Genomic DNA, 23,561 nt, shown 5'->3' with positions numbered 1-23,561 from the left:
CCACTTGTCATTTCTGGAGAGTCTTTGTGGTTTTCGTGAGGAAAGCAATTTAATGGTCTTCCTCTGAGTTGACTTAGAAAAATTAGAGTGGGGGCCTGCGTGGAGAGAGGTGGAGTGGTTGATTTTTAACCTTAAGGCAATCTTGGTAATTATAGCTGTGTAGACAACTGATCTTTGCAGAGTAAGTTATCTCTAACATTTCTAGTTGTATTAACCACAACTCAGTGCTGAAAGGGTAACCAGGCACTCGCTCAGCCCTTGTGCCAGCTGCTCTAGGGAAGAAAAATAATTAGCCTGACTTTGTGAAAGGAGGTTTGACCTTTTTGGAAGGAGCTGACCTCCTGAGATGTGTTTCATGTCATGGGGAGTGTATGTTGACCCACCTGTATAAAGAGCTGAGCTAAGGAGAAGTCCCACTGGAGAAGTAGCTGAAGGACATCTATGTTATATATGGAAGAAAAGCTACAAGAGCAATGAAAGAAGGCTTAGAAGAAAGAAGAAGTTTGAGGCAGAATAATCCAATATATTTTCTGGCATAATGTCTTCTGATATTTATCTCTTTTGTATTAAAAAGAAACGAAGGGGTGAAGAACAAGGATATGTACTACATCCCTGAAATATGAGGTGGCCTTTAGACTAGGGATATCTGTGTCCATTTTTCCAGTCAACAACAGGATGACATCAATAGGGGCAGTAGAGATTTTGGTTTAAGGTAGTTCAAAATCTAGGCTGTTCCAGCTGATTGGGTTATCCAGAAACTGCAGCTGAGTCTGTAGACTCCTGTTGCCACTACTAAGGGGAGCAAGGGGATCACTTTCCAGCTGCTCAAGCTAGTAACGTCAGCAGCTCTTCTGGGCTGGAAATCAGATAACACAGCAATACTCCTCTGGCCTTAAACTCCTCTCAGAAGATGTTTCTAGGGTTCTTCATGCAGCTGATACCCTATTGCACATCTTTGTTAAACACAGGGCCTTGTGTTTATATTTTTGCTTGCAAATGACAGGGGTTGGCAGGTTATCTGAATACGCTATCTCTGTCTATATTTGCCTACTTCCAAATCTGTTTACAGTGTGAAAGTGTCAATATTTTTTCCATGTAAGGTAATATAAGCAACTGCCTGGCTGTTGACTCAACTGAGGATTACTAATTTCAATAGCCAGTTAACACATCAGCTTACATTCCAGGTAGAAGCGTGGTGCCTGCTACTTCTGGGAAGCTAACACTGCAGGCTGCCTGGAGCCCAGAGCAAAGTCAGGGCAGAGCACTGAGACGTTCCCTTTGGGCAGGGCCTCCAGCTTCCCAGTGGACAAGCTGGGCTGGTGGGGGATGCTCTATGGTTTGCATAGGTCTCTTCAAGGTTTCAAGGTCTCTTCATCTAGTTCTTTGGGCAGCAATTTCCTGAAATGTACCCACCATTTAATTTGTAGTGGATAGCTGCTGGATTTCCTTTCATTTTCCTAGTATGATATTATTAAACTTATCCCTCTAACTCACATCTAATGCAGTGAGAGCAGCAGGGCAGGCTTTGTGTAGATTTGTCAGGGTGCTTTCAGGGGACTTGCCAGCCCAGATCCCGCCTATCTAGGTCATAACTGAAATTCTTTTGTTATGTGGTAGCTGTGGAGTGCCTTTAGGAAATAGTTTGAATCTATCTTGCGCTGAGCTATGTCTTGCTCCAAGCAAACAGATATTGAGTCTGAATATGTACAGTCTGTGCAAGACCTGTGACTGCTCAGGAGTGCTTCTACACTCATTTACACATCTTTGAAATACCAGGAAGTGGCTTAGTAGAAATCCATCCTCTCCATTTTCCTTTACCTTAAAATGTTCTTGAAGTGATCATGAGAATGTAGCATAGGCTGTCTGCATTTATCTATCTCTAGTTTGGTTTTTCATTTCTTCTATAGTTATCCTGTAAAACACTGTGTATGCTTTTAAGCATGTTGTTTTTTGTTTAATTTTGTTTCCCAGCTTTACTAATCCCTTTCTTTTTCACAGATGAGATTTACAGTTCATTTTTTTCCTAAAGGAAATAATGTCCCACAGAGGTCTGCCCTAGGATTGGAGGAGCTGCATGAGTGTTCTTCATTATGTTAGAAATGAGGGTTGATTAAGCTCTGCTGGAGTTAATTTACTTGTATTTCCTTGTAACAATAGAATAGATTTTTATTTATGTACTTGTTCTTGCAGTTTTACTGTGCGTATAGATAAAATGAGGTCAGAATCTAAATAGAAGATGTCAGGATATGGGTAGTCTGTGCACACATTCATGCTTTGCTGGCATTTGGCTTGGCATAAAATGGCTCTCATCTAATGAATGTTTTTGTCAGCTTCTGTGGAAAATATCCTAAACTTGTCAAGCCTATTCATAGCATCTGTCAGTGCCAGGAGGGCATCCATTGTGCCCATGTAGCATCTGTTTTGTGGTCCAATTATCCAGTGGAATGCAGTAGTAAGTGAAATGCAGCATTGGAGGGCCAAAGTCAAAGTTCAGGTATTGATACTCATACATTATTGATTGGACTAGATGAACTTCGTGGTGTTTTTCAAATCTTCATGATTCCATGGTTATCAAAAACTCTGGCTGCCTTGGTGATTCACTGTATCTCTTGCGCATAAAAGAACTCAACATAGATGGGCAAGGCAAAGAATGGGCCAAAGGAAACCTTGACCCTGTTTGTTGGTAAGGATCTATTGCACAGTTTCAGCAACCCTTCTGAGGTTGTGCTGGGAGACTGCAGCCAGTGCAGCTGTAAATGTGAGAGCATCCCTCCTCACTCTCCTCCAGAGCTGAGGACAGCGTTTTGTGGGAAGGAGGGCTGTGCAGCAGCCCTGCAGTCACTTCTTGAAGAAAAGGCTTCTTGGACCATCTGAGTCTGTCCAGAGATGGGAACCTTCAGCTCCTGCTGACTCACCCTTGGCTCATTTTGACTAGAACCTTGATAGTTTGGACAGATCGTTTCTCTTTCAGTGATTAAAAGGTTACTCTCTGGGCCAGCTGGGGAGAAGGCGTGCTCTGAACCTTCTTGACAAGAGCAAGAATCTCCCTGCTTATCTCACTTGAAATCATCTATTTCACATTCATCATCTGAATTCAATTAAAAATAACCTGCAGCTGTAATTGTTAAGGGCTGTTTTTAACTGAGCACCCTTCATCCCAGAGACGCTGGGTTTTCCCCCTGAAGTTACAAGAGCAGGTGGTCAGTGGGAAATTCCTGCAAGCTTCTTTGTGTGGGGTTGCTCTTGGGGGCTAGTCACAGCGTATCAGATGTGACTTTGCATTCATCTCTGTGGAACAGAAGGCTGATTTACTATTCCCTTCCATTTTTATCAATACCCAGGAAAAGCTATGTGAAATGTGGACTTATAGGATGCAGATCTGTTCTTGGGTTTTTGCAGTGCTTGTGCTGTATGATAACAGCATCATTTTATGATCACCTGCAGGGAAGTTGGTGTGATCTACTGCTACAGTGTGGTGACGGTCTGTGACACAAAACCATTTTAGTCCATCTTGAATGCATAGCATATGTTTCTTGAAACGTTTGTGTGACTTAGCATGGTTTGTATCACAAAACAATTAGAAATGAATGTGTTTGGAGAGTGTTTAAGCATTCATTCATCATCCTTCTCTTTTTTGTTAATGGGAAGCTTCCTGTTAAGAACTGGGTGAGGCACAGCCTTGCAGAAATGTTCAAAAGCAGCGTGAGAGATCCTTGCTTTTGTTCCTGTGGTGTGGGAAGTCTCTGAATTTTGGGCACAAGTACCTCAGGGTGAACTTCTGCAAAATGCACTCATCCACTGCGGAGACATAACTTATTGCAGGGGAGCAGAGGGCCCTGATTTGCCTCAAGTTATCTTTGCTTTTCTATTCTCTGTCCCTGTTACCAGCAACCCTGGTAAAATTTCCTATGCATTTTTTCTTTTTAATTAGACTGAATATTTGTGGAAAACTTAAGCCTCAGTGGTTTAGCTCTCCTCTCTGACTAATAGCAGAGAAAAATGTTAAAACTTGTTACTCTCTTTTTACTCTGCTTGGCTCGTAAGAAGTAGTAGTTTACTCAGAGAAAATTTGGAATAGAAACTCTCTTGATTTCACACAAAGGCTTTGAGTGTTGTGGTGAAAATGGCTTTTGATTAGATGAAGTCAAAAGCCCTTGAAATGCTCATATGTGCAGTGTAAGAAGTGGAATCCTCTTCCAGCTTGTCATCACTGCATAAATTTGAGCTCTGGGTACTGCTTTGAAAAAGCTTTGGATCCATCACTGCTCCTGGGGCACAGGAGGCAGGACAGCTTCTCCACTGCTGGTTTACTAGGGCAACAGGGTGGCCTTTTTCTGATTCATGGGCCAACCCACAGTCCACTGTGCATCTCTCACCCCAGTTAAATAGACACCTTCAATGAGGAGCAGTTCTGTCCTCACCCTCCCTCCCCCCAACTGAGGCTCTGCTTGTTGCACACTCCCTATTTTGTGGCTTGAGAAGCTGTATTTCTGCTTCAACTGAGGAATTCAGCCTCCTCCTTCCCTGCCTCCTCTTCCCTTAATGCAACCAACCATACTAAGTTGAAAAGATACTTGGCATCCAAACTAACACACCCATGCTGTAGCTCATCCAACTTTACATCTCCAGAGCAACTAATCCTGCAACCCACTGATGACTTTTCAGTGGCAGTATGGGGGTATCTCTGGGGCTGGGGTACAAGTGTGCATCTGTTCCTTGGAGTTCAGCTCCCATTCAGATGTCCTTCCCTACAAAAGCACTGCTGGTTGGTTTCACTGCAGCACTTTGGAAGCGTTTGCAATCAGTGCTGCACTGCAGCTGAAGCCAACACCTGTGTGCTGGGGAAGCTCTGCTAACCCACCTGCTCTGGGCAGCTCTTCCTTTGCAGGATGTGAGCTCAGTGTTGCTTCCTTCTACAGAAAAGCCACCAGCACCATTTCCCACTTATGCCAGTGGGAGAGAAAGACTCATCAAATGAATGCATTCCCATGCTCTTTTCCTCCCCTGCTGAGATAGACCACAATTTCTTCAGCTCTTGCTTCTGTGATTGGCCAAGACAGTGAAGCCAGATTTCCTATGGCTGTGGTAACGAGCGTGGGATTTTTTGTTGGTGGTGGTTTATTTTTCCTCAAATCTTTTTATTTCCCCAGTGTGCCTTATTGGGGCTGCAGTGCATAGAAATCCACAGCAGAGAGATTCCCTGGCGAAGGAATGGATTCCCTGCCACCTAATAAAATAGTCTGCCCCATAGGTACTTCTACACCCAACTTCGTGAATGTTTTCATGTACCAATTCTCCTATCTATTAAAAGCTGAAGCACATTTACATTCTTCCCTTTAAAGAGCACAAGGCACTTGTAGTACTTTCTTTTTGCCTCGCCATCAAGTAGCACAGAACTGATAGGAAATCGGATTCTTTCTGAACCTCGGCCAGCAGTAATGGGAAACTGGTTAGCTCTCTTGCAAATCCAGAGAGGAGATTTAGGTTGGATTTAGGCAGAAATTCATTAATCAGAGGTGGTGAGGCCCTGACACTGCTGCCCAGAGAGCTGTGGGTGCCCCATCTCAAGGTGCTCAGAGACAGGTTGGATGGACCCTCGGCAGCCTGAGTTGGTGGGTGGGGGGCAGCCAGCCCACGGCAGGGAGTGGAGCTGGGTGGGCTTTAAGGTCCCCTCCAACATAAGTCATTCTGCAGTTCTCTGAAAGCCACTGCCTTTTGCTGAAATCTTTGTGAGGGAAGATGGGAACTCAGCCTTTGGACGCTGTAACACAGTGAAGCAGTTCCTGAAGAAAGGCGCCTTTCCAGCTTTCTGGAGGATTCTGTTCATGTGCTTCAGGGGTGTAAGTAGAAACACTTTCTTCTTTTTGTTACGCTTCAGAAAATGGCTACATCCTTGCTGTTGATTTTAGTGCTTTCTTTCCTTTCCTGCTCTGCTCCCAAGATTCTCCCCATTTCAATCAAACACCATCTTTTGTGTATATATAATAGATAATTTTATACAGGATAGTTTTCATTCACTGATTTCCAGAAGGTATTTTTCAAATGAGAAGTGCTGCACCATCAGGATGCAGTTTGCTGTGTGCACCTCACCTGAGCCAAGGAGCCTCTCCCTGCCACAGCACTTTGCCCATTTCCATCTGTCTGATACCTCTTAAGGGATGTGTGGACATCTCCTAGAGCTGGTTGAATCCCAAGCTACAAGGCTTTACAGAATCATTCTAAGCAGTTCAGTAATGTCCCTTTACCCTGTGCTGATCACATGGCAATTTCAAATGACTCGAGCATTTCACATTTTTGTGTAATCTCCTTAATATGGGGGCACTTTGGGTGCTCTCAGATTTCAGGGAGTTCAGGGTAATTTTAACTTGCTGGAACACTACAAGTTTCCACAGATCTGAGCACAGAGGTCTGGTGGGCTTTGGGAAATGAGTGGCTAAGGAGGCAGCAGGTCTATCTGCCCTTCTTTTGGAGCAGGCATTAACTGAACAAATATTGTTATTGCTTAGAGAAATAAAGGTGCCAGAGTGGCAGGGAGATGGGCACATGCTTATTTGCAGATTAGACTGAATAGTGAAGAAACTTTTTGCTGGACAGTTGGACTTCTTTTTTACAAGGTTGCCATTCAGCCCTGTTTTATTGGCAGCATGTTAACACAGATTATTATGCAAACTCACTGAAATGCTTATCTGTGGTTTGCTGATGATGATCTATAAACAGTTCTAATCTCCCTGCCTCCATATCTCTTCCTTCTGTGTTTTGTGAAGTGTTACAGGGGAACACTCTTCAGTGTGGATGTTTCCCACCCTTTTATTTTCCAGCGATTTTGGGAAATGTTTGGATCTCTGGTCATCTGGTCAAACTTCATCTTTGATCATCCATTGATTCTTAATGATTTTATTGAAGTGGATTTTTTGAAGAAAGAGCTAAGATGTGGATTCAAGTTCATTCCAGTTTTAAAGTAGGCAGACTAATGGAAGGTAGACCAAGGCAACATACACAGCTTTGTTAATGCTACTCATCCAAAGCTGGATGATGTTGAAGCCTGGAGATGTGCTCCAGGCAGGGACCTGGTGAGCTTGGTCTACTGCGACAGCTCTTCAGACCCTGCGATAGACCAGGCTTGGTCCCTGTATTCAGAGCTGTAAGAAAGAGCAGAAAATATGGCATGTGAATTGTCATGTTTCACCTGTAGGCTGATGAGACTTGCAGGGGCACCAGCTCTGCAGGATGCAATCAGATCCCTCCATCCTGAGCACATCCAAACCTCTGCGCAGGTGGGAATTATGTTAAATTCAGGATTGAATCCTGCAGAGCCAAGGCTGCCACTGCCTACACCTGGGAGAGACACAGGGAAAGGAGCCACTCAGTCAGAAACTAGACTGCAGCTGACAGCAACCGATTGTCAGAGGCAGCCTAATTTAATTAGAGCTGAACTGGATCATTATTTAATGAGATCTGAGCCTAATTAATTTTTGGAGTCACAGTAAGGAAGATGCTTTGTTCCTTTTGAATAGATAATTAAGTGAGGCACACATGGGCACTCTGTGCTCTGCTGCATTTGCAAAGGATTTGTTCTTTTTCTTATCTCCATCTTATTTGTATGAGCACTTTGGAATTAGGAATTAATTGTTTCGTTGCTGCTGATGTTGGGTATAATTATCTTGCTTTAGAAAGGCAGAATTTGTCTAGGACCCAGGGCTTTGTCTCCCAGAGCACACTGAGCAGAACCACTCTTGAGGTTGCAAAACCAAGGATGAGTTACACGGAGATGATGCGTTGTCTCCAAAGTGCTGTGAGCTCAAGGTGCTTCAGGTCAGGGACAGAATAGCCAAGCAGGAGGCACTGCGGAGGGCAGGTGATGGTGTTTCACAATGCCGCTTTCAGTCGATTTCCCAAGGTAGACAAGCTAAATTTCACGTGGCTTATCCTCATCTTCTGTTCTGCCAGAGCTGAACGATGCACCACTGTGCTCAGCTGCCTGTCTCTGGCAGGAGGAGATTCGGTTTGCTCCTGTTTTATTTGTAGTGGTGCTGATGCACCAGATCAGAACAGCCTGGCTGTTCCCCACACCCATAGAAGCCCTGGGGATTCGGACATTTGCAAACATATGTTAACATCTCAGTAATTGAAGTGGCGTTCATTTGCAAGCCATAGATTAATATTTTGAGTTTTAATGTTTCTAGAATAGTGTGTGAATTGTTCTTCCTTGGCACCAGCAATTAACCCGCAAGGTTCAATACCCAGCAGGTCATTTCCATTAGAAAGCACATGTTTGAGCCCAGCTTTCTTAGAAGGTATCAAGCTTCACAAGTAAAAAGGATTCATCAAGAACAAAGAGCTTCATGGTTCCTGGCACCTGAGTTAGTGTGAAACAGAGAACTTTCTCCATGATTTTTTTCCTCCTTTGCTTTGCATGCTTTTGAGGGCTCTGTTTGCTCCTTCACTGGACATGTGATGCAGCCACATACACCCATAGTATGAACCAGCAAGGAAACCTTGTGGCACTTACAGGAGTCACTGACCATATGCCTGAGCTCTCTGCTGTAAAAGTTCCTTCGCTGAAAATGAAGGTCATGGCTGTATGACCAGGTTAAGACATTTAAGTTTTAGCACACATTGTGTATCAAACACAGCAATGCTTGCCCTATCTCAGCTTGTCCCATCAAGGCAAGAGAATTGTAATGGTAACTCCTTTTGCAACCCACCCTTATTGAAAAGAAGAAAAGGAACAGCTCATACTGACAACTGATAGAAGCTGGCCAAATGTCTGCTGTATCTGTACACTGATTTTTGCCCCCATCCATACCTTAGGAGATCCCCTCCTATTTCAGCATCCTTCTAAGATGACTGCAAAAGAGGCCCTTCAGAGGGCTACTGCAGAGTAGCAGATGCTTCAAATCAGCTGCACAAACAGGGTGAGCTGCTGATCCATTTCTGCCAACTTCAGCTTCTACACCTACATTTTCAGCTTTGGAAGAGACCTGTGCTGAAAAATATCTTCCGATAGACCCTACTGCTTTAGATCCGGGACTCCTTGCTAGGGCCTGTCTGTTGGATGCAGTCTGTTATAATCAGGCTTTCCTATTTTTAATTGCTCTAGGGCTGCTTTTCTAGTCACTGACAGTTATTATTTTTTCCCCTACTCTTACACATCTCTTTACACCTTTCAGCTGGTACAAACCCCTTGTATTTTCCCCAGAAACTCCTACCAAAAGCCATCCTGACATTCTCATCTCTAGGGCTCCCTGTTAGCCAGCTACAAAGTAGATCTGGCAAAATGCATTCCCTGTGTCTTTGTGACTGGAGCCCTGGAAAGCCATGCTGATGGCCGCACTGGTTGTGTTCCTAGTGGGGCGAGCTTGACCCATAGTTATTGGTGGATTATATGACCCATAGATCTTGGTGAAGCTATGCTTCCTCACCTTTCCATGTGGCAACAGGAGCAGCAGCCTCAGGGCTCTTTGCCCTTTCTCTTACCCTTCCCAGCTCTGTGTCCCAGCTCTGCCCCTTTCCTGCACTGCTGGGAACTCTAGAGCTGCCTCGGGCACAACGAGGTGCCTCATGCTTGCCTTGATGTGGTGGCACAGGAAAGGCAAGGTGAGGGTGCTGAGGGTTGGAGCAAGAGAGCCTGAGAGAGCAGGTGCACTGCGGTTAGGGCAGATGACTCCATCCAGTTACTCATCTCCGAGCAGGTCTCCACTTATTCCTCTCTCTTCTTTTCTGGAAAGTTACTGTAATTCGCTTATTTATGATGCTTTCTGTCCCTGCAGGCGGGATGACTTGTTTTACTGCTATCCACTCACCTGCAAATCATTGCTTTAGGTCAGCTGCAGCATTCAAGGGCAGCCTGAACCTACTGAATACTGTCTCCAGCCCGGTTTGCGCATTTCCTAACCATCTTGAAATGTGCAAGTAGTTCACATGCAGCTTTACTGATGGTCTCACCTGAGGTGATGCTAGATGTATTTTGAAGGATGATGCACGTCCTCAGCACAGAGCCTGGCTGGGTCACACCTCACCTGAGGGAGAGGGTGGCAATGTAGTGTGTGTAGGCAGATGTGAGCTCCAGCTGGACAAAAGCCAGTGCTGGTCTGAGCTGTGTGGCTGTGGCTATTCCGGTGCCAGCATTACTGAGCATAAGGATATGCTGGCCAGGACTTTCAGCCAGGCTCGTGCAACTTACATGGGCTTTGGTCCTGGTCTGAACAGGGCTCAGTGTGTCTGCTCAAAGCAGGACAGAGCAGCTCAGCATACTTATCCCACAGATATGCCAAATGCGTGTCTGTAGAAGCCAGTAATCGATCCCATCCAGATTCCTCACCATTAATCTTCATCTCCAGCTAGCATCACACGTCTTGAGGTCAACAGTGTTGAGATCAGCCAAAATCAATAAAAATCTACATTGTTAGTGTATCCTTAGTGCAGTGCAGCTGTCCTTGCTATGCAGGGAGCATAACTTAATCTCCCTGCATGATGTGTTGAATTTATTGCTTGGCGACACTCAGGGAATATAGAGTGGTGGTGGGTGGGGAAAATCCTGGCTTTTGATTCAGAATTTGTACTACAGCTGTGAGTAAAAACACACATCTGATGTGCTGACTCAAAGCACACGGCTCCCATCTGTGTTGCAGTCTCTCACCATAATGCTTTGCTTTCCTCCACTCTGCACTTATTGATCCAGCTAGTTCCAGGTGGATGCAGACTGGGTGGATCAGGTACAGAAATAATATTGAATAAAACTGCTCATCGGTAGCAAGTCAGCAGTCTTTAATCCTTCCATGTAAGGGGAAAAAAAGTCATTCAAATTAAGAGATTGTTTTCCTTTTAACTCAGCTCTTGAAAAACGCCACAGTGAATGATTTCATCTCCTTAAGCAGATCCCCTCATCTGGCTCCCCGGCAGGCATTTGCTCAGCGTCTGTGCCACTGTCTGAGCACAAAAAAAAAGCTGTTCACAATGTCGGCTCCTGCTCTAAGAGGGATTTCTGAATACCTTTTCCCCAGGCTGCTTGCTTGCTGAGTACACCCCAGGGCATGAGAAATGGGAAAGTAGCAACAGGGGAATGATATAGCTATAGCCCATTAATTAAAATGAAGAGGTTATCCCAGCAGCAAAAGCCTTAAATCAGTGAGAATTCTGCTGCGACTTGAATGAGGACAGAGTTTCATCCCAAGTTTATGTGCCATGTGTCCTGGCTTTGTGCCTGTGGAGCCTCAATTCTGCTTATAGTTGGGTTTTACACTCTCATTCACAGACCATCCTTATAAGAGCCGGCTCTGGTCACCTCTCTGATGGTTACATCAAAGCCTAAACCAGGCACTCACCTATGAGAAAAGGGAAGCCACCAGTCTGCAGGAGATTTGCACAGATAAGTAAGACTATGGCTTCTCTGAGGTCAAAGGGAGCTCAGCGCATGGCTGTGGAAAGCTTTGGGAGATCTTTGGAAAATGCTAAGCTTTGATCTACTTCTCCTTGAGGTCAAAGCAACTCCTATTATTTTGCTGCTGATTTGCTTGTGGGTTAAAGTTGAGCTAGAATTACGGAGCAGGACTTTCTGGCTTTAGTTCTGCAGCAAACTTCAAGGAAATCATGGAGAACTGCTTCTTTCCATCCCTGATGTTTCCTGCAGAGCTATTGTCAGTGTACATGTTGTCACCTTATGTGATTTATAATCAATTGGAGTCCAGGACGTGCAAGCACATGGTTATGTGTATCCACACTGTGATCCCTTGCCCTGATGCCAGAGATAAATGCTTTGACTCTGGACTTCTATTATGTTCTCAGAACCAAACCACTCAGCAAGCCTGCCTCGTGATTCCACTCAACCCTGTCATAATGATTTTAGAAGGAAACCACAAGAAACGTGGTGGTTTTGGGTCTTCGTCAAAGCACAGCAGAATGGCGTTGGCTGAGCGTTTATTTATTTTTTAATTCACTTTAACATTACATTCAGAGTGAAAGTCTGGGCATATACCTAAGCAGACACAAATGTAAAGAAGGCCTTGCATATGGCTGTGGTGAGAAACCACTGGATCTCATCTGAAAACTTACTGGGGACACCAAGGAGAAGATAGTTTTAAATGCATGCAGCTATGTGAAATCCCACCATGAAAACCGTGTGCTCTTTTGGGTTATTATGCTGTTTTTCAGCTCTCTTTTCTCTACAAAGCTCCATTTCTTTGGTATACATTCAAATTTTAGCTGCCATGAATCCAGCGTTTGCTTCTCCTGTCCACTTTTTTCATGCTCTCCCCAGACTCAAAAATGCCAGCTCCCTCTGGCATAGCTGAAAAGCAGATACCTTCCTCTCCACATCTGGGTATGAACGCAGTGGCACGCTGCTGCTGTGGAATAAAATCTTTTTATGATGAATAATAGCTCTGGAACTTGCTGGGCATCTGACCGTTTGTAGTTAGTCAAGGAGTTGCCTAGATCAGTGGCGGTGTGAGTAATTCTAAAACACTGGGCAGTTGCCTGGGTGGTGTGTAGGTGCCTGCACACCCCATAGCTTTAAGCATGCTTGCAGTGCTGTATGGATGGGGCAGGGAGGAGGTGGTATGGTCACCTGGCTGTATTTTGGGACATCAGACAGAGGTGCTGGGAGGGCGATTGTGGGGCTGCAGTCTGTAGCAGCTTTCTCTTCCTGGGCTGACCACCATGCTGCTCAATTTGCTGCCAAGGACAAGGGTGGCCAGCCCCAGGGCTGACGCTGGTGCTAAGCAAGGCTGGTGGAGGTGTTCTCTGTGACTAAGCAAGATCCAGGGCATAAGCCTTGAGCAGGTGACCTGAACTGTTCTTGTTTCTCTAGAGTTCCCGTGGTCCCAACAACATCTGGGCTGGAGGCCACCAGGAGGTAGCACTGATGGGGCTCTCAGTGCCCTGGTGAGTGAAGCCTGCAGTCCTTCCATGAAAGCAGACGTAGCAAAAGCCCTCTGGGATTAATAACAGCTGGCCACATGTACAGTGCATGCTTTCCTCTTCCTGAGCACTTTACACAAGGATCCTAATGAAGCCAACCTTGCGCACCACAGACTGAGCTCTCTTAGCGCTCTTTAACGGTAGGAGTTGTGAAATATTTGTTGCAGCTATAATTAGGGAGTTGAACAGATGGCAAGAGCTTAGTTATAATTAAAGTGTAATGCACAGTGAAATAGTCCAATGCAGCCAGTGATTCAGCGGCAACCAAAGAATTTTAATTCTTTCTTTGCTGGGCTTAAGCTTCAATTGCAGGAATTGAGACTTCGGGGAAAGTTTGTTGCATCACTTCTTACATAGGGACGTGGCTCTATATTAAAGGACTGTGTGGAAACTTTTGATTGCTATGTATTAAGTTATATTGTGTGGTCTTATTTACCTTAGTAACTTGAAATTCTATGTGAAAAAGGCATGTGAATTGTTTAAACAGCACAGAATCTGCATTTTGCAATCTATAATAGCAGAGACTTTTAAAGTCTGTCTGCCTAATAGTTGATTGTTAATGCTTTAGGATAAGTTATTTGGCAAGGCATTAATTAAATGTTCTTAAGAATACGTTTTATTTATAAAGCTGCTTTAAAAGGTATTATCAGTAATAATAATTTAATGCATATTTAATACCACTTTCAAGTATGGTTCATTAGACACCTCGTGCCATTAGAAGTGGAAGCAAGTGGCTAAGCTGTTCATTTTCTAGGAGACAGTGCTAGAACTGAGAGCAGGCAAAGAGCTGATGCAGACCCTGGGAGCTGAATGGCAATGCCTGTGGCATTGAGGCTTTCTGAATGGATGCTGTTTGAGTTGACTTGCACCATCCTTCACAGTTCCTACCCTTGAGGAGGGCGACTGAAGCAGTCATAAATGCTCCCCAGCTCTGTGCATATCCCAGACGTGAGGTTAGGAGGCAAATGGTGACAAGGTGGCCCTGTAATTCTATACCCAGAGACGTGACTCAGAGTGACTGGGAGACCCTGGAAAAGGCTGTGGGAAGGCGGGGGGCTGAAGAGGTACTGAGAGGGGCTGGATTGTGGCTTTGTGGGGAGCAAGTAATAGGACGGGAGTGAGACCAAGCTCAATTTTGCTGACACTTGTGCTTGCGGGATCAAAAATAAATAAATAAATGGAAAAAGAAAAAAAAGAAAAAAAGAACCCACAGCCTTATCTCCGGTCCCAACGCGAGCGTTTCCGGCCTGCTGGCCTTTGCGACTGAGGCGGCAGCGCTCAGCAGTGACACGGCGCAGAGAAGCGGTCACGGAGCACGGCCGGGCGGGGCGGCACCGGTAGGTGGCGCTATAACGCACCGCCGTCGGCCCGGCCTCAGGGCGACCAGCGCTCGCTGCCCCGAACGCGTGGCACCGCCGGAGAGGTCAGGGGTCAGGGGTCAGAGGTCACGGCCGGCCGCGCGAGGAACCCTCCCGGCACAGCGGGAATCCGAGCTCTGCGCACCCAGTAGGTAGGTGGGTGCTTGGGGAGGAGGGACCGGGTTTCTAAGATGTCAGATCGCCTCTGTGGTGGGTGAGTAAAAGTGAGCCAGCCTGCCTGATGCTCCTGGAGGAGCAAAGGTGGTGATCCAGGTGAGCTGGGCCCATGTGGAGTGCAGGCTGCTGCACAGAGGATATGCAGGTTTGTGAGCTTCCATTGCTGGTGGTTAACGCTTTGGGGAATTTTTGCTTTAATTGCTACTGGTTCTCAGACTGGCTTTAATCCCATCCGTTTGGGTATGCCTGCAGGAGCTGTGCTTACACCTTGGATTGCAATAGAGGCACATAGCCTTAGTGCTGGGAAGTGGAGTCCTGCCAGGCAAGCAGTGAGTTTATTCTGTATCCTGTTTGGAATTGAGAAAAATCTATTGAGCTCTATGCTATTGCATGGAGGATTTGGCAAAAAGAGAGGTTTCTGCCTGCATGCAGATTATGCAGAGATGGGGAAACACCAGGGGACAATAGCAACAGTAGCAAGACATTGCTGAGATTTAGCTCAGCTCTGACTCACAAGGAAAAGTTCGAGGGAGTGAACGAGGAGTGATGCAGCAGTCTTCAGTCTGCAGCATTCCTGTTTCCCCCATTGAGGCAAATGCCATCCTTGTGAGTGACTTTAGCTCAGAGGGAGTCTCTCCGTGTTGGTGACTTGCTGGAAGCTTTTTGCTTTACGTAGAAGAAACTTGTCCTTGGAGTCACTTATGGTGTGGTGCTGCTATGTGCCACTGACTTTCAGAAGCAGATAGGAATAGCCCTAATACCTATGCACTGACCTCCGTGGCATCTGGTGGGAAAGCCTTCAGGTGGGAGCAAAGCTGAAGAAAACTCCGGGATGGACCTTGGGGTGAGAGGCTGAGGGTGAGCCTGTGCTAGGGGAGTGAAGAGAAGCAGCAGGGAGCTGCTAGCCCTGCCTTGCCACACACCCTGCAGGATGCAGCTCCCAGGGTTACTGGTAGCAACCTGAGCTTGACCCCACAGGGCTCGCCGCCGCCGTGTGTATTTGCAGCACGATTCTGGCCAGAATGCCAGACATGTCATGTGACAGCTGTACAGGGAAGCCAAGCCTTCCACCTACACAGCTCCTGCCTCTGCTTTGATATGCAACCCAGACCAGACCCCATGGCGGAGCGTTGCCACCTGTCCCAGCCCCGCTCAGCCTCCAACCCAGCTTTAGCCGAGCCTGAGGCCCTGCTGTGTCTCAGGAACGCCCTGGGATGGTGGCACAGCTGCAGGGACCTCCGGGAGGGAATTTCCCTCTGCCCAGCAGGTCTATTGCTCCCTTTTTGCCTTAAGAGCAATGGGAGATTCCCATTGGAGTAGTGCAGTGTCCTGCCAGGTCTTGAGGACAGGGCAAAGACTAGAATATGCTGTTGGGGAGCTGACTGCAGTGTGGGAGTCTGCCTTTTTGTCCATGTTTCTGGTTTATCTCAGCCTCACATTCTTCCCCATATCATGAGGACTGGGTTTGACTGTTCTAATGCAGGCCAGGGAACGGCAGTTGCAGTTTGGTGATGTCCTAGTACTGCTTTCTGAGCTGCTTCCTTCTGCTCTCTCTCAATAGAGAGAAGGGCCCTGATGTTTAGGAAGAGTCAAGAGAATCTCCTTCAATATTTATTTCCCTTCCCAAGATCTATGGTCAGCTCCAAGCCTGCCTTCTTGTCACCTCCTGAGACAGAGTCCTGGGGACCAATGGTCCAAAAGCAGTTTGTGCTTAATTACACTGTTTGCTGTTCCTTCTGAGAGCAACACCAGACTATACTGCTTCCTGCAAGTGGATGGTGCTCTGACCATGCAGATGTGACAGACATGTCACCAAAGGCAAACAGCTCTGAAAGTGTTTTTTGTTGCTTTCAGGAGGGTTTGAAGGGTGCCCTCCTTCATTTCTTCCTAGCTCTAGGTGACACTTAGCAGTCAACATGAGCATATTGCAGAGTACCACTGTTTGCTTGCACTGCAGACGAAAGGTGCGAGGGGAAAGTATTAAGTAAAATGGCTTTTTCTTCTCCCTCTTCAGTTTGCTATTCTATGAAGTCTCCTTCTCTCAGTGCAAGCAGAGCAGGGGCAAGGGTTTGCATGAGCACAAGGCCGGAAGTCTGACATTTGTGGAGAAATGGAACCAGAGATTGCTGTTACCTGGAGGCTTCTCCCACCACCGTTTGGTGTTTGGCTAGGTGCTCTGCGGCCTGTGAGGTTGCACACCTGCTACCCTTCCATTTCAGTGGAGTTGTTGGTAAGGTGTCTTTCCTCTGAGCTTAGTTCTGTTGCTGGAATTCCTGAAGCCTTAACATATTTGAAACCTTTAAATATTAGTAAAAATTTAGTTGAAATTGGAAAATGTGTTCAGGAGGGATGTTGACATAGTGTGATCTTTTTCCCTCAGATAGCCAAAATAAAGATTTCTTTTTGCCAGGAGTGGGAAATTATTCCCCCCTCCAAGTTTTTTGAACAAAAAGAATCCCCAAATATCCCACGGAGTTTCTCACTTTTGAAAGAAATTCATTTAAAAAAAAAAAAAAATACAACCCACAACCACTCCTGTGGAAATCCCAAACTAGGAAAGAAATGTTTCATCCCCATAGTGTAGAGGGTGGGGCTGATTTCCCAGTAGTTGGGAAGGTGGCTGAGAGCAAAGCTGAACCTGCCTTTCCCCAGCTGCCTGAGCTTCTCAGATGGCCCCAGATCCATGGCCCTGGAGCCACAGGGGTGTCAGGGAACTGCTGCTTTGTTTTTCACCCTTGTTCAGGACAAGGGTTGGCATGCATCTTGGCGCTGAATCTGGGTGGTGGCAAGTAAATCTGTAGCAGTCCCTGCTAAAACATACACATTTGAGAACCGTATGGAGAGGGTGCATGCAGGGGTAATGAGAAAATAAAAAAACAGGCAGGAAACAGCTGTGGGCTTTCCCAGACGTGGAAGCAGCAGCGACAGAGCGATGCCCCGCATTCTTGCCCACCTACACACATGCTTCCTCTGCATATCCCCATGCCGCCAGCTCACCGCAAGCGCTGTGGACTGGGTTGGAAATCCACTGGCCAGACAGATCCCCGACAGCCTGGCTTCCATCATTCTCCTGCAGGGCATGCATCTGTTGCTGCTGGGTTAGCACTGCTCTCGGAGCAGCCTGCAGGCATCCCAGAGTGGGCAAGGAATGCTGGGGATGTCATAAGCCCCGTTTCCTCTTGAGTTGCCCACCTTTGAAGGCTGCTACCACAAGAGCTTCATTTCACAGCAGATTTTCTTCAAGGCAGCGTGAATGGGGTTGGCCAAATAATGGGAGAGCCTCCCAGCTATTCACAGAGCTCTGGCAATAAGCATACACCCACCCTGGGGCTTGTGATTCCACTGCAGGCTGTGGAGCGCAAGGAGCGCCCTGCAGCTGAAGGGAGGTTAATGCAGTCTAGCTGCAAATGCAGATATCTACATTGGGCTCAGCGTTGGCTGCAAGTGAAGGGCAGGAGGGAAGATGGGGTTAGATTGTTGCAGGTAGTTGTTGCCTGGCTGTCACCCATGGCTTCCCATGGCTCTGCTTTTTGATGGGAAAAGCAAGCAGTGGATCTTTTCAACCATTTCAAAGAATATCTAGATCTTGGGGGGAAGCTGAAAACATCCAGCTCTCTGGGAAAAGGCAGCCGCGTTCTGCATGTGCTGCCAGCGTGAGCCAAACTCTGAACCATTTGCATTTGTCCAACCCTGGATGTGAGGACTGGTAAGGACTTTGGGCAGCTGGTGGCCCTTTTTGAAGTTTTTTATGGAAATGTCCTTGCTAGACATCCCCTCCCATCGATGCCGTGCGAGCGAGAAGAGAGTCCTGCTCTGAGCTCATTACAATTATGTGGTACTGCTTTTTAAAATTAATTAGTTTTTTTCAGGAGCAGATATTCTTTTGGTGTGAATTACAAGTTGGAGACTGGCTGCCTCATCTTGACTGGGGTGCTGCTAGACGTGTTTGGCTCTCTAAGCAGGAATCACAGGCTGAGTGGTTTGGGCTGTAACAAACTTGGGCTTAATGTGACTGAGGAACCGAGGAGCACATGGAAGGGCATGTGGATGTTGGACGATCCTGGCAAATTTTCTTTAGGTGTTGCAAAGAAAGACTTTTTGCACCACTGCTGCTGTACTGTGTTAATGAGGTGTAAGAGCAGAGCTGAAGTTCATCTTTGGCAGCAGAGGCGGCCCAGCAGCTCCAATCCCAGGAGCAGCCCTTGGGATGTCTTGTCTGACCTCACAGTATTAAGTGGGCAGTGCCAGGTGAGGAGAAGGGCTGAGAGCAGAGGGGCAGGTCTGGATCGTGGGGTGGGAGTTGTCCAGTCTTTCCCTGCTTCCAGCATTTTGGTTTTGGCACCCACGTCATGCTGGCAAAGGCTTCTCTAGTTCCAATGGAACAGCGCGTGAGCAGTTCCATTTTCACACAGCATTTCTTTTTCATGAGACTTCTCTCTTCTGGGCTGAAATCTAGCGGGAAATACAAACTCTTCCAGAATGGACACACTCATAACAACTTGCATAAAGCTATGCCTGTTCCACAAGGGCATGGTAGAAGAGATCCAGCAGGCTGCTGGTCTGTCTATTGGGGCAGGCAGAAGCTCTCAGCAGTGTACTCCTGTGGACTGGAGCAAGAGGCTGAGCCCAGCCTGATGCCTCTCCAGCCAGGCTGATTGTCTGCACTCATGAGGATTGAAGCTGGATCCTAAGGCCAGGGGAGCATGGCCTCACACTTGTGCTGAAATGGAGTGCATGGGGAGATCTCCTTGTTCTTTGCCTTCAGTACAGGGAGATTGTTCAAAGCTTGCATCTCCTCAGCAGCACAGCCTGCTTTGCTGTTCTTACACTTCTGCATGGTGCAGAGTTGATGTTTTATGCCAGGCAGAAGCAGTGTCTAGCAGCAAGGAAAGCCTTAGCTTCAGTTAATAAACACGTTGTTTGTGTCCAGCCTCTCTTCCCTGGTCAACACCACTTAGTTGCTTGGGCTTGAGCAGGGATCAGTGAAAGTTGCTTGGGCTTGGGCAGGGATCAGCACTACGAGTTTACAGCATTCACAATTCACAGATGTTAGGAACTATCAGGCTGAGTGTGGGTGGAGAATGTCAAGTCCGAAATAGCTCCCCTGGCACAGGCAGCAAAGAAAATGTTTCCACATGACATTCTTTGAACCAAAATTTCCTACAAGGAAAGAGCAGAGAGAAAAATAAGAGTCAGTCGCTGCCTTCTCAGAGGGCTTCAGGTTTTTGCTCAGGACTTTGGCATTCGTGCTGACATCAGCATGAGAGATGCTCAGTAGGTGAGCAATGGAGCAGCACCCTCTATGTACACAAACATACATGTCTGCTGCAAGATGCAATCCCATTGGGTCATAGATACATGGATGCTATTTTTTCCTGCTGGAATCCATTTTAATTTAGCTCCTGATTCATATTTCATTCATTCTCCAAAACCACAAAACCAGGATAGGTTTACAGCCTGTGCTATTTAGATGAGTTATGGAGGGGGAAAAACAGGGGAATAAAGCAGGTTGCCTTCTGAAATGATGGTCTGAGAGGAAAAAAAATAAGAAAAGGCAAGGTGAAGGGATTAGAAGTGCCCTTCTTGGTTTTCAGTTTACTTCAGGAAAATCTGATCTTCCTCTCACCTTAGGACTTAATTTTGCTCTTATTTCTTCAGGCTTTAGTGGTTTGAAAAAGACATCAGCCCTATTTTCTTTCTTCGTACTTCTCAGGATATTTGAAAGTATTGTATCACATGGAAAATATATATTTTCAGAATGCTAACACAAATATCTCAATTTTCTTTGGGGAAAAAAAAAACATAAAAAGATATGGAGTGAAACATTAACAATTACCTCTGGTGCTTGGGGGGGGGGAGGGCAGGGGCAGGGAAGGGGGGGAAAAGATGAAGGGGGGGACAGAGGCACAGAAGTTCAGAGCTAAATTTAAATGAGGAATTTCCCCGTATTTTGTCATTCTGCTTTTGAAACTACAACCACAACAGACAGTTTGAACTGCGTCGAGAGAGAGATTGAAAAAGAAAATTTCCCCAGGCTGTGTCATGCAGGTATTGGCCCCAGGGAAGCTTTTAGAGCGCGACAAAATGCAGTGCGGGCAGGGGAAGCTCCGGCCAGCTGGAGCTGAGGATGACCAGCGGCTGTGGCAGTTTGCAAAATCGCAAGAGCTGCCAAAATTAAACTGTGAAGTCAGGCGGGAAGGCAACCAATGGCCGACGAGATCAGAAGTTCAGAGATGCCCCAGATGAGCTCCCAACAACAAGTGCGGCCGACGTACACCGGAGTTTATTAAGGATGGTGAGAGGAGGGGAAATACTGGCGCAGAAGATGCCCAGCTGGTGAGGAGGGACGGGTGGTGATACTCAGGTCACTTGATGAATCCCATTGGCCAAGCCCCTGGGAGATCCCACCCATCTGCAAGTGCAAAATAAATCTCTAAAGTTGTATCTGGCGTACCACTTGACCTTATTGCTTTTGGCCGGCTGGCTTTGTATCTATTTATTTATTTTTTTTGCCCGTGCCCTCAGAGGGGCTGGAAGGAGATGAATTTTGAAGCGGCGCCGTTCAGCACCTTGCAGTACTACCCCGATCCCTGCATCCCGCGGTGAGTCCCGGGCCTGACGTCGCCCTCTCCTATCGCGGCTCTGATCTCTGTGACTCGTGTAATTGTTAACTTGCTGCTATCGGCCGGGGGCAGCTGGGCTGCACGCGGAAAAAATGTGCCGCTCTCTTCATGCTCAGTGGAGCTTACTATTATTTTTGGCTTTCTAACAGGTTACTGTTTAATTGTAGGCATCCGCTTAAGATATCGGCCTCTTCCTCTTTGGCGTTAGAGGAAAAATATAAGATAAATAACCTGAAAGCTGATAGCGTTTTGGAGGTGAAGGTTACTCAGAGCTTTGGGAAGTGCACGGATTGCTGTTACTTTCTATAGCAAGATATATGTTTGTTTGTGTCTTTAAGTGAAAAAACTCATGGGAAGAATACAACCACAGAATCAGTCAGGTTGAAAAAGACCTTAAAGATCATCGAGTCTAACCTAAGCTCTGAGATTTGGAAATTGAAAAGATAAATAAATAATTTAAAAGATCCAGAAAGGAAACTCCTTCTAAGGGAAAGCACATTTCAAAGAATATATTTTCATTCTGTTTAGCAGCCAGCACAGAGCCTGACAACCACTCTTATTTTAGCTTTGTTGTTAAGCTGAGTTTTAGAACTTTCCAGCAGATAAAAGAGCGTGTCTGCACGAGGTATCACGGTGTCACATTGTCGGACTGTTTGTTTCTCCCAATAGGAGATACTATATTTAAGCATGTAAATGACATGTAGATGGTATTTTTCCAGTCGTAAAGTTCGGAGAGGTGAAATCCTCAGAGCACAGTCGCTTGCTGGGCTGCTTTAAGGCTCCTTTCTGGCCGTGCTTGCACAAAGCCCTGGCTGCTGTCGGTATTCCGTCTGCAGAAGGGTTAACTCTTAACTCATCCTTTTCATGGTGCATGTGTTGCTCCTCTTCACGGTGCATGTGTTGCATAGCTGAGGGCTTGGCCGTTGCGATCTCTTTTTCTTTCCCCTCCATTGCCAGGATTTGTTGCAGCATTCTGTTTTCCCCTTTAACGTGCTCCGTGTCACTGTGGTTTTGGTGCTCCCTGTGCTGGGAAAGCAGAGGAGGGGAGCTGGGAAATAGCGAGCGGTACTTGGCCATGCTGCCGCAGTGCAGGAATGTGGAATGAAGCAGAGGGAGTTGGTTTCTCTTCCAGAGCACCAACATGGGGCTGCCAGCTACATGCAGTCACGCTTTGCTGTCCCAAAAACCCACTAAGGGAGCAGCACCCATCTGGGAAGTTGGAGGCACTGGAGGTTGGAGCAGTGGGGTCTTAACATCTTGAAGGATCATTGAATCACAAATGGTCCCAAGTTGGAAAGGACCCATGAGGATCACCAAATCCTACTCCTTTCAAATCCAACTTTCAGTGTTTGGAAGATACAGCTAAGCAAATTCCCAGGTAGAAAATAGAAAAAATATTTTTTGATATATTGAGAAGTCCAAAGATGCACCAGCAATGGTACCTGAGCTGTGGAGCTACCTCCCAGAGCTTGTGAACTCTGCCAGCTTGTCCCATCCTGTGTCAAAGAACAGAGCTGTAGAATTGGCACTGTGACTAAGGCAAAAATCCCAGCTGGAGGAGGAATCAGGGAATGAAACTCCCTTAGCTGTTCTTTGTAGACTCATTGGAGTGGGCCTTCCTCACCACTAGGTCTGTGTCCTCCAACAAATCACTGGTCCCAGCCATGTGCCTTAGCGGCACAACGAGGCTCTGTAAGCGGCCATTGTGTTGTAGGAAGCCTCAGGACAGCTTGGGACAGATAAAGTTTGTGACACCCCTCAGTTGTAAAACCCGATCAAGATGTAGCTTAGGGTAATAACGCTCTCAGCTGTTCCACGTCTGCTTTTATGAACGGAGAGTGGCATTTGTCCAGTTATTAGTGGCTGTCCTCTGCGTGGTCAGAATCAGCTGGGAGCTGGTCCCTGAAATACTTTTCTCAGTGGGAAGACATTATGGTGCTCAGCTTGGGGCTCTGCCCATGGGATGCCTCTCGGGATGTGCTGGGTGACATTCTTCTGACTGATTTAACAAAACTGAACGGTTTCATAACTGCATTTATTTTACACGCTTTGAAACATTTTTGCTTTGATGTGGTCAGAGCGCGTTATTTAGCCAACACCAACGTGCTTCTCTGCAACTTGGGCTGCATTAATATCTTTCCTTAAAATTATATGTAAATAATAATCTAAAGAGCAAACTGATAACACTAAGCTGAGGCATGCTGGCAAAACAGTTGTGGAAAGTGTTAGAAATGCTGTTAAAATGGGGGGGGACAGGAGGGTCTTGCTGACAGCCAGATCAGCTGTGACACGGGACAACTCCCTCCTCCTTTGGCATGGGGAAGGATCTCCACCTTCCCTAAATGCCCACCTAGCTGCAGCTGGAAGCCACTAATGCTGAAGGAGGACGGCACTGTAATTATGATCAAAGTCCAGCTGTTCAGAGCTATGTAATTAGCTTCACTCTCCAAAGCTGCTTTTTTTTTCTTTTTCTTTTTTTTCCAGC

At 46.4% G+C, this 23,561-nt stretch overlaps 1 protein-coding gene across 5 annotated transcripts in view; it reads left to right on the top strand.

The window, feature by feature from the left end:
- Positions 1 to 5,731: 5,731 nt before the first annotated feature.
- The window catches only part of TP63 (tumor protein p63), a 110,709-nt gene continuing 92,879 nt past the window's right edge, over positions 5,732 to 23,561 (top strand). For 2 of the 5 annotated variants that reach the window (XM_052687456.1, XM_052687462.1), the window contains exon 1: positions 20,688 to 21,055. In XM_052687456.1, coding sequence (XP_052543416.1) covers positions 20,994 to 21,055 — 62 coding nt within the window. In that variant the 5' untranslated portion in view covers positions 20,688 to 20,993. Of the gene's footprint in view, positions 5,841 to 20,687; positions 21,056 to 23,561 lie in introns of those variants that run through there. The other 3 variants (XM_052687459.1, XM_052687454.1, XM_052687460.1) reach the window with 3 other exon arrangements.

The sequence above is a fragment of the Tympanuchus pallidicinctus genome, unplaced genomic scaffold, assembly GCF_026119805.1.
Source record: "Tympanuchus pallidicinctus isolate F22 unplaced genomic scaffold, pur_lepc_1.0 scaffold22, whole genome shotgun sequence".
Classification (NCBI taxonomy): domain Eukaryota; kingdom Metazoa; phylum Chordata; class Aves; order Galliformes; family Phasianidae; genus Tympanuchus; species Tympanuchus pallidicinctus.
This window is presented reverse-complemented; position numbering and strand designations above follow the sequence as displayed.